Source organism: Tiliqua scincoides, chromosome 2 (genome assembly GCF_035046505.1).
Source record: "Tiliqua scincoides isolate rTilSci1 chromosome 2, rTilSci1.hap2, whole genome shotgun sequence".
Lineage (NCBI taxonomy): Eukaryota > Metazoa > Chordata > Lepidosauria > Squamata > Scincidae > Tiliqua > Tiliqua scincoides.
This window is the reverse complement of record NC_089822.1, coordinates 94,848,766-94,859,862: the sequence shown is the minus strand read 5'-3', so window position 1 is coordinate 94,859,862 and position 11,097 is coordinate 94,848,766. Positions and strand designations below refer to the sequence as shown.

At 48.9% G+C, this 11,097-nt stretch overlaps 1 protein-coding gene and 1 pseudogene across 5 annotated transcripts in view; both read left to right on the top strand.

The window, feature by feature from the left end:
* The first annotated feature begins 2,345 nt into the window (after positions 1-2,345).
* On the top strand, positions 2,346-2,465 carry LOC136642519 (5S ribosomal RNA; annotated as a pseudogene).
* A 4,480-nt stretch (positions 2,466-6,945) lies between these two features.
* Positions 6,946-11,097, top strand: part of TRABD2A (TraB domain containing 2A) — a 77,262-nt gene continuing 73,110 nt past the window's right edge. For all 5 annotated transcript variants that reach the window (XR_010793842.1, XM_066616717.1, XM_066616716.1 and 2 more), the window contains exon 1: positions 6,946-7,221. Coding sequence is in view for 4 of the 5 variants with exons in the window: in XM_066616717.1 (XP_066472814.1) it covers positions 7,108-7,221 (114 nt within the window). In the remaining variant the exon portion in view is untranslated. The remainder of the gene's footprint in view (positions 7,222-11,097) is intronic.

The following is an 11,097-nucleotide window of genomic DNA, read 5'->3' as shown; positions in this document are numbered from 1 at the left end:
ATTGTATATAGATACATAGCAGGGAGTAAATTCCATTGACTTCAATAGGCCTTGTTTCTGAGTAGACATGCAAAAGATTTTGCTCTGAGCAAAGTTGCAATCTTCTTACAGCCCAATCCTATGCATTTCTACTCAGAAGTAAGTTATATTATAGTCAGTGGGCCTTACTCCCAGGTAATTGTGGATAGGATTGCAGCCTTAAGCCCATTTCTGCCCAGCCCACAGGTGTACACATTTGATCCCTGTTGCATATATGCAACTTTGGGCTGAAGTGGCTTAAAGAGGGTAATAAAAATAGGCACAATGACATTTTAGGATTGCTTAATCTTTGTCTGGGCAACTAAAATGTTGAAATACCCCCCCCCCCAACAAGGAGTATTTATGGGGTGTTTTCTTTGCTTTATGTAGTATGCTCCCTTTACAACAGTGATTCGCTTTCTACCTTCAGGAAATACTTTTCACATTAACGTGTCTGCAGCAGGATCTGGGTGTACTGCCAAGGATTCTGTGGCATAGTCCTGGTTGTAGGTTTAGTTCATACCAGCTATGGCCAGGCCCATGGGACCTCACCATCACTGTAAGAATGTCCCTGCAAACACACAAACACTTCCCTACAGCTGTACATCACAGGCGAAATGCAGGGGTGGTGAGCAAATGCTCTGGCAGAGAACCTTGTCTGCCATTATTGATCTTCTCATGGAGGAGCCGCTGATAAGCTTTCAGAGAAGCCCACAGTCCCCAGAAGAACCTGATTTGAAACCAGTGTTTTAAAAATATTCCATTGTTCAGTACTTCTGCTAAAGAAAAATCAGGATAACGTATCTTTAAATATTAGCAAACTTTGTGGTGCAGTTTTGGTGTAATTGTATACTATTGATTGAGTTGTTCTCTGTTGTGGTTGCTTGTGGTGTTATTTCAGCTGCATTTTAAAAGTTTTGTTTTAATTGATTGTATTTTTAGCCATTTTATTGCAGTTTATCATGGTAGGCTTTTTTGTTTACTATCTCTAGCATTTCTTGCAAAGGCAGCTTAAAAGGTTGATGAATAACATACATCGTTTTTCTGTTTCACAAGACAGAACAAAGGGTATGGTTTCATGCTCAGACAATCATGAGTCACTCTGAGAGAGGCCATCAGTCTAATGCCAATTCTTATGTTGGATCGAACTTGTGCTGTCTGAAGGGCTGGAGGATATCCCATCCAGTAGGCAGAGTTTTAAAAAATGTGAAACAGATCACTAAGAGAAACAGGAGAAAACTTGGTACTGTGTGTGTGTGTGTGTGTGTGTGTGTGTGTGGCAGGAAAACCATACACAATTGAAAACCATGACTGGAAATTCCCAGCATCCCCCCCCCCCAAAGTTGTTTCAGATTTTGCTTCGTGTGAAGAAATTGTGTCAATTTATTAAGGTAAATGAAGTTTAATTTGAGTTATGGCTCACCAGGGTAAAGTTCCACTTTCAATGTCATTTTCATCCTTTGGATATGCAAAATACATGATTAATTACAAACTATCTTGTCAAATGACTGATGAAATGTGTTGGCCTTCACCTTGGGTTTGGAAAACATTGCTAATGGGCAAGAAACACTGGTTGCTGTGCTGCTTTGCTTGCATCCATATAATAACTGGTGAAATGCTTGTCATTCAGACAGAGAGAGAGAGAGAGAGAGAGAGAGAGAGAGAGAGACTGCCATTGTATTGTACCCACCTATCATGAGGTTCCAACCCACAGATGCCATTCCAGCCACTAACCATGTGTACAGCATTTTATTTTCTCCCAATTCAAATTAATAGTTGTCATTTATATCATGGGAAAGTAAAGGGCATACCATTGTAGTGGCGGCTCAACTGAACTGAGGCTCAGAGAGCTAATAATAACATTATGGATGAACTTCGAAACAGGACATTCCTGGTTCTGATCTCACCTCTGCTGTGACTTCATTGGGTGTCCTTAGAGAAGCCATTCTTGCTCAGCTTCAGTTCACCCGCTTTAGTACTGAGCTTGACCTTTCAGGGTTCTTGTAAAGCCTATATTTTTTTTTCCATTTTTATATCACTCTTCTTCAAGAGCAGCTCAGGGTGGTTTACATAATTCTTCCCCTCCTTTTGCCCTCACAACAACCCTGTGAAGTAGGTGAGGCTGAGAAATAGTGAGTTGCCCTAGGTCACCCAGGAAGCCTCATGGCTGAGCAGGAATTTGAACCTGGATCTTCCAGGTCTAACACCCATTCCTATGCATGTCTACTCAGAAGTAAGCCCTACTGAGTTCAGTGGGACTGACTCCCAGGAAAGTGTGGATAAGATTGCAGCCCAAGGGCCCAATACTAACCAGTATGCACTGGCTTACTGACAGCAACTGTTACCCTGCACATGCCCAATCTCGTCTGATCTTGGAAGCTAAGCAGGGTCAGGCCTGGTTAGTACTTGGATGGGAGACCGCTTGGGAATACCGGGTGCTGTAGGCTTATACCATAGTCTTTCGAGACTGAAGGTTGCCAACCAGGCTGTACTGTCACAAACATGTCATAAGGCACTTTGCGAGGCCCTAGCCCCTACAGAGTGCTGGTGCTAGCACCAGCAGATCGCCAGTGCTCTGCCGCATGGCAGTCACATGAACTGCAGGGCAGCGGAGAGGTAGGTGGGAGGGGGGGTAGGCAGGGAGGAGGTGTGCCAGGGGGAGAGAATGAGGCAGGAGGGAGATAGGACCAGTGGAGCTCCGCTCCATCAGATCCTGAGCCTCTGTTTCAGGCCACCAGCCCAACATGGAGGCTCTTGATTCTATGGTGACGCAAGGGTTGCCATAGAATCAAGTAGTCCCATTGTCGGGCTATGTGTCTTATCTGGAGGAAGGAGAGGAAAGTCCCCCAAGGAGCTGCCAGCACTGCCCAGGGAGCGCTTAGGATGCCACGGCAACCATTTTCGGCACTGCAGCAGCCCTGTGCGCCGGGCAGCTCAGGATTGGGCTATAAGTCCTCTACACCATCCTGGCTCTTCATGTATTCTATATCAAGATAATACATGTGAGGCATTTTGCTCACTCAAAAAATGCTATGCAAATGTTTACAAGACTATGGTATCGCGCTCTGAATGGTGGTTCTGGAACAGCGTCTAGTGTGTGTATTGGAATCTGGAAGAACTGGCGAGGAGGTAGATGTGGTGTCAGCAGTGGCCCCTTTAAGGGTAAGGCCTGGGCATCCAGCAGAGTGTGCTGCACAGCTGCAGCCACTGGAAGGCAATAGGGCCCTCAGGGATATAAGGAGCACCTGAGGCAGAAAGGGTTGGTGGGTTGGAGAAGGAGTGCAGGTTGGAGAGGAGACTGACTTGGCTTATTGAATTTGGAATCTGACTGCGGATTGTGACTGGACTTTGGACTTGGACTTGGACACCCTGACGGATTTGACTGACCTACCTGGAACCTGACCTTGGACTGTAACTTGGCTTATTGGCTCTGGACTCTGATTTGGCAACTCTCATTGATTGGACTGGTTTACTTGGCATCTGTGGACTGGAACTGGACTCTGACTTTTGCTTACTGCACTGGTGAATTGCACAAGGGGGACTGATCAGCCTTAAGTGGGCATGAGGCCCCATTTTCAGAAAAGGAAAAGATCAAATCACCTTCCAGCAGATATGTTTTGATGATGGGATCTTTTTTTCTTCTGTAATCATCAGTTGTTCTTTAGTTCCCAATCATGACAGTTATTTTTATCCAAGCTCCCTGTTTACTCTGAGTATTAACATTGCAACAGAATGACAGTGAGACAGCACTTTCCTCTTTACAGTACTTCTATATCTTCCCACTCAGCAGCCGCAACAAATCTAATTTTAGAGAGCTTGCCTTAGGTAGTGGCTGAGGCTGAGCTGTAAACCAGGAAGTCCTGACTTCACATGTTGCCCCTGCTGTGAACTTGGAAGGTGATCTCAGCATCAGCCCCACAGTTACGGATTGGGAATGATGATACTGAATGATTAGCCTTACAGTGCTGGTGTGAGGATTGCAGAGATAATGCATTTGAAGTACTTTGAGACCTGTTCAGTGTTATTACTGTGCTATTTATGACTATTATCTCTGAGGTTCTATGTGACATTGGTTATCTCATAAGTCTCATGCACTCTTACTGAAAATATAGATGCATACAAGTTTCCAGTTATGACATGCCTGCAAAGAGCAGCAGGGGACTAAGAGCCCAATTCTAGCCACACTGTCCTGGGAGTAAGTCCCATTGACTATAATGGAACTTCCTTCTGAGTAGACATGCATAGGTTCGGGGAAGCCTGTTCTAAATGAACAGGCTCCCCCCCCCCAACTGATCACAGTTTGGGGGAATGATTTAGGTCTGTAAAATGGCATGGGGCAGGATTGGGACCCAGTAGGTGAGTTGTGAACCAATTTCAGGTGGGTCCCCATTCAATGTTTTATTTTTAATATATTAGACTTGATGCTACCATGGTATGTGACTGCATTTGGGGAAATGTGACAGACCTGCACTTTTAACAAGCTACTATGGATATTCTTTTAACAATGATAGTAAATGGGACTTACACCTGGGCAAGTGTGGGTAGGATTGCGGCCTAGGATTGTTAAAAATTCTTCCTGCTTGATGATGTCACTTCCGGTCATGACATCACTTCTGGTGGGTCCTGGCAGATTCTCTTTCTAAAAGTGGGTCCAGGTGCTTAAAGCTTGAGAACCACTGGCATGGAGGAAAGGTTGAATGGCCTTGTATTGGAGCACCCTGCGTGGCTGTTTAAAAAAAAATAAAATCAAAAAGTCAGATGATTTGATCATAGATCTACTGTGTCACATGTGATTTGGTCAGATTGGCTTACAAATGTAGTTCATGAGTAATTTCCCCATTCAGGTCTTCCTCAAGGTCAGACCTCCTTAATGACAGCAGTCATATAATATCATGTGCTTTTGGGCCATTCTCTGGGAATATTGTGGAGGGAAGTGAGTTCCTGTTTAATGTTCATCTCTGCAGAAGCATGGTCCTGCTTCTCCAGTTTATATTTTGATGCTGTCCATGAACTCCAGCAGGGCCAACCCATGAACTCCTGCAACCTAAAGAAGCAAGCCAAATGCTGCCCCTCCCCGCTTACTTGGTGATGCCCCACTTCTGTTCCTCTGGCTCCCAAATTGGAAAAGAGGGTAACAGAACAAAAAAGGAGGGGCAGGTGATGGACTAGAACAGCCACTTTCAACCACTGTGCCATGGCATACTGGTGGGCTGTGAATGGTCTGCAGGTGTGCTGTGGGAGTTAGGAAAAGGGTCACTTATTAGTAGGGCCATTGGGGGATGTGAGCCCCCCCACCAGCATGGTGTGCCTTGTCAATTGTCAAAAAACTGATGCTGTGTCTTGAAAATTTTAGTACTTTGTCAGTGTGCCATGAGACAAAAAAGGTTGAAAATCACTGGGCTAGAAGGAGCAGGAGCTGAGGCAAGTGGGAGGACAGAGGGAAGTGTTCCCGATCAATGTGCTGCTTGAGGCGACCTTTCCAGTTGGCCTGATGGATGGGATCAGCCGTGGGCCTGTTGGACTGCTAAGTACAAGACTGCCACTACTTCAACAGGTGCTTCCATGCGTACATATGCTTCAGTCATCAGGGTGCAGACTAAACATTGGGCAAGAATCACAGATCTATCCCAGGATTCTCATAGGGCAGGAGTGGGCAAACTTTCAACTTTAGGGATCCTGGACCTTTAATAATTGTATAGAAGAGGGAGTTTCAGCAGGTGCAGTGTCATCTCACAGGACAAGCTGCATCTGCTGAAATTCTCTCTCCTACACAATTGTTAAAGGTCCAAGATCCCTAATGTTGAAAGTTTGCCCACCCCTGTCATAGGGGGTGGCATTCTTCCCTGTTCCCTCCCTGTGAAGTCAATCTAAATCAGGGCATTCACAGAAGTGTCTTGTTCTTTCAGTGGTTTGTGGGCACCTTATCACATTAAGCCATTTCTGCCCAATGTTGCATATACACAACAGGGACCAAATGCTGACATCTGTGGGCCAGGCAGAAATGGATTTTAAGCACACTACCACAACTTCCTGTCATTTACATGTACTTTTGTACCACAACACAGCAGTAGGCTACTTTTTAGAAAGGGGGGCAAGACTGGTATCCAACAGGTCTGTGGCATTGCAGATCCTTTCTGAATTAGGGTGCCCCCCCACTCAGGGTAACCGGATGTCCTCTTTCCGGAGGACATGCCCTCTTTTTTAGCCTTGTGTCCAGGAAAAGCTGTCCTCCTTTTCCCTATGAGTGGCCCCTGCAGGCAGTGTATAGCCTTCTTGGAATTAATCAATTATATGTAATATAGTTTTAAGTTTAATAAGTAATAAAGTGTTTAAATCAACCATATGAAATCAACAGAGTGTTTTTAGCTTTTGTCACGTCCTACATTTTTCTTGGATGCCCTACATTTTGGGGTGCCTGGTCCTCAGGTGGTTATGACATCTGCTCATCCTGCCCGCCCCCCACTGCCCATTCCCCGGAGCTGCTTTGCACGGGGGGGGGCGACACCCAGAAAAGCCCCCCTTTCGGGATGGAGGGGGAGTTAGCAAGCCAGGAGCTTTCAGTGCAACGGTGAGGTCAGGAGACTCCAGTAGGAGGCCGACTGGCCCCCAATGCTTGGGTCAGGGGAGGGGAAGGGCGAGGAGGAGGAGGAGGTGGGGCGGCAGCGGCGGGAGAGTTTAGGGTTAGACACCTCCTGCGGCCAATCCCACGGAGCGCGTGTGACTTTGTGCCTCCTCCATCCAGGGGCTGCGGAAGGAATTGCAGAGGCGCCCGCTCTGGGGATCTTGGGCAAGGGGGAGGATAGAGGGAGGGATCGCTCACCCCGGGGAGTCTCCCACCCCCTCCCCGCGGCATGGCACGGGGACCCTTTAAGGGGAGGGGGCAGGAGCGGCAGCGCCGGGGAGGCTCGGCTCGGGCATGACCGGGGATTGGGCCGCCTGGACAGGCTCGCCAGCAGCAGCCCAACACTTTCGGGTGGCCAGCCCGCAAAACTTCCCCCGGCTGGCTGGAGTTGGGGCCGAGTGAGCGCGTTCTCTCTCCCTCTCCCCCGCCCCCTCCCCACCCGCGCTCCGGGCGTGGAGCGAACTAGGATGGTGGTGCACAACGCCGGGGCTGGCTTGCTGCTGAACTGCCTCCTCCTCCTGCTGGCCGGAGCCAAGCAGAGCCGCGATCCCGCTGCAACCAGCTGCGAGCTCCACAGGAAAGTAAGTGCCCTCCCCGAGGGAGGCGGGGGGGAATCCCGAGGGGTTTTTGCCCTGCAGGCTGGACACACACACACACACACACACACACACACACACACACACACACACAGAAGCACTGGGCTGAGTGGGAGCCCCTTTGGGCTGCTGCGAGGGGGAGCGCCTCTCTCCACGCTGTGCCTTTGTAGCAGCGCACCTTCCCTCATGGGGCGATCCAACCATCCCACCTCTGGCAGCCTTACGGCCCAATCCTCTGCATGTCTACTCAGAAGTAAATTCCATTGAGTTCAATGGGGCTTATTCCCAGGAAGGTGTGGATGGGACTGCAGCCTTACAGCCCAAGCCTCTGCATGTCTTAACAAGCTACTTAGTAAGCTTGTTCCATGAACAAGTAAGTTCCATTGAGTTCAATGGGGCTTATTCCCAGGAAAGTGTGGATAGGCTTGCAGTCTCCGTGGGAAGTTTGGAAACAGGGGCATCTTGCACGCTGCCTGGCTTGTCAGTGGAAAAAGAAGGAATGGGGGGGCTTTGCTAACTACTCCCTCGCCCCCCTTGTTTGACTGCAGAAAACAGCGTGATCCTCCACGTGTTTTACTGGAATTTGCAGTCCCATCGAGGCTGCACTCCTATCCACAGTTCCCTGGGGGTAAGGCCCAGAGACTATAATGGAACTTAGTTCTGAGTAGACATGCCGAGGATTGGGCTCTGGGCGAGGCTCTCGGATTTGCTGGAGCATCCCCTTTCCGAAGAACACAGCCCCGGGCGTCAGGAAATTTGGGGGCGCCAAAACGGCCCGATCCTGTGCGTGTTTTCCTCATCAGCAGTCAGTTCCACCGCGCCAGTTAGTGTGGGGGCTTCATCCCCAGAGAGTCGCAGAGAACCGCGCGTGGGAGGACAGTTGCAATCCCATGCACGCTAACGTGGGAATGCAAGTCGCGTGGAACACCAGGGACTGAGGAAACGCGCACAGGATCGGGACCACGACTCTGCGAGGCTGCACGCCTGGTGGAGGAAGGCGGGAAGGTAAGGCTAAGCTGGCGGCCCCCTCTAGAGTCTGCCTGTGGGAGGTGTGGGCATGATCGCCCCCACCCCAGGCTTCCTGTCTGGCACTGGTTTGGGAGTCAGTGCCACTGCACTCAGCGGGGTAGTTGCCTCTGAGTAGACCGATGGCTGTGTGCATAGGATCTTGGCTGTAAGTACCCAAGCTCTGCTGGATAGCAGGCAGGGGAGACTCCTTCCGTGGAGGGAGGGGATCCAGTGTGAAGTTTGAGCTGGAGTGCTTTTATTTTTTTAAAGTGAGAGGCTGGGTGTAAATTGGCCCTTGATGGGATTTAGAGTGCCTTTAATGAGATCCAGCGGGGAGAGGAGATAAGGTTCAGTGGAGGTGCCAGCCTGCTGTTTGTTTGGGTCCTCTGCTGGGGGAGGGGGGAAGGTGTTGTTTACTTTTAACACTTCTCCCTCCTTCCCCAATCTCTCCAGGCCCTCCCTTCTCACTCTCAGCATCCCACCAGGCTGGGAGGAAGGCAGGCAGGCAGGAGGTTCCTGCATTCCAAATGCACCTCATCAGCGCTTCATTTGTTCTGTTTGTTTTATCTCCTCTTCCTATTAAGAGAGACGTTTGCTCTTGCATGCCTTGAAAATGACTCGATTTAATTGCACTAAACTCTTCCTTTTCACCCCCCCTTCTTCTTTTTTTCTCCCTCCATTAAGATAGCTTAATAGCCTGCTGGCTATTAAGCCTGCTGGCAGGCTATTAAGCTATCTAAGTAGTGTGACTTCTTTGGCCCAACTCTTTTTTTGAGGAGGGGGGAAAGAGATCTGTTGAGTCATTCATACAGTGTAGAAATACTTATAAAGCTATCTTCTGAAGGGCTGGAAAGGCCAAACTGTTATGTGGATGACCTCTCTATATTGGAAATGCTCACCCAGCCCCTGGATATTAAGACACTGTGAGACATAATATGGGTTTTTGTTTTAAAAAAGACAACCTGCACCCAGCTGTATGTTGCTTGGAAGCTTCCTGATGGTGCAGTGGTGTTTAGTCTCATGGATGCATGTGCTGGATTGAGCAAGCGTGCACAGGATCAGGCTCTTCGTCTGCTTTTAATATGTATAATGTTATCTTCATAGAGGCCTACGAAAGCTGGCTGGAAACACAGCTAATGGCAAAGTTTGCCAGTTCAACAAAACGTACTCTAAAAGCATCTCCCAAATAGTAGTCACAGATAACAGGTCTATGGAATTTATTCCTCCCAAAGCAAGAGTAGGATTGCAGTTCTAAATCCCTTGAATTCAGTGGGATTTAAGCCATTTCTGCCCAACTTTGCATATACACATCAGGGACCAAATGTGTACATCTGTAGGGTGGGGAAAAAATGGGTTGGCTTGTTTGGCTTGAGTTGCAATCTGCAGCTTAGCATCTAAGTTGCCACTAAAACTTGCTGGATTGTACCCATTACAGCAGCTGAGCCAGCCCACAAGTGTGCAGTAAGGAATGTGCTTGTGTATGTCCTCATCCCCCCCCCCCACTGTTGGCGTGTCTTCCTAGTTTCTCGACTTGCATGGGGTGGGAGGTAACTCAAACTCTCTCTCACACAATAATGAGAATACATAAATAGAATAGGTGTGGGTGCCACCGCAGGAAAGGCCCTTTTTCCAGTCTCCACCTGCCTCCCTTCAGAATGCAGAGGAACTCGGAGAAGGGTCTCGCTGGCAAATCTCTAAAGTTGGGCAGGTTCATATAAGAGTAATTCCAAACTGGACAGTTTTTTCTAGATTATTACTAGCACCTTGAATTGTGCGCAGAAATGCACAAACAGGAAGTCAGTGAAATGGTTTAAAACATGGGCAAGATGTAGTCCATGTAACCCTGCGGTGTACATTCAAAATCTCAGGGAGTTTGAAACCTGCAGTAAGTCTTTGCAGGGCGGAGGGGGGGGAGACAGCAGGGGCAGGAGGAAGGCAGCGATGTGATCCCCAGAATCGCATTGCTAAGGGGGCTGCAGAGACTGGGATGCACCCTGCAGTCCCTGCAGCAGCCGTCCCTGGGTGCGGGGCGCTGTGCACGAGCTCCTGCAGAGCAATCTCTCCACTCTCACTTTCCCTGACCTGGGGAGCCCTGCAGAAGATAGGGCAGGGCTCCCTGCACACCCCCCCCCGGGAGGCTGCAGGAGGCTTGGGCAAGTGTACCCAAGCTCCTGCAGCCCCCCTGAGCGGCGCAATCCTGGGGATCACACTGCTGTCTCCTTCCTCCCTCCTGGCTGCCCCCGCCTCTTTAAGGGGAAAGAAACCAGAGCCTTCAGGCTGGGGCATCATGATGCCCCAGTTTGAATACCACTGATGTAACCCATGCCAGGTAGCAACCAAGTTGTTGCAATGTTTGTGGAAAGTTTTCAAGAACAGTGTCATCTACAGTACATTGCAATAGACCATCTTGGATGGGTGACTGACTAGGCTACTTCTGTCTCTGGAGGTTGCAACAGCCTATGCTGGGGAAAAGCATTTCATACTATTGACACTGCTGGACTTCAGGAGGAAGTCCTTGAGCACCACCTTCTGGAACCAGTCTTGCTGGTAGAAACAGAACTATTGTGTGAGTATGGAGTATGATGCTCCTAATATGCTCAAGCAATCCAGAAGGACTGGCTGCATAACCCTATCCAACTTTCTGTATGAAGGCATATGAGCAGAGCTAGTGAAGAGCTGGCAATAGCAGGGATATAGCAACCATCAGCTATGCTTCTAAATACTGCAGTGGCTCCCAAACTGTGAGCTGTGGTTCCCTGTGGAGCAGCGGAAAACACCCAGGGGAGCCGCATAATTCTTGTGAAAAACCTGCCACCCTATTCAAGGTATAGGATTGAATCCCCAATGGCCCAG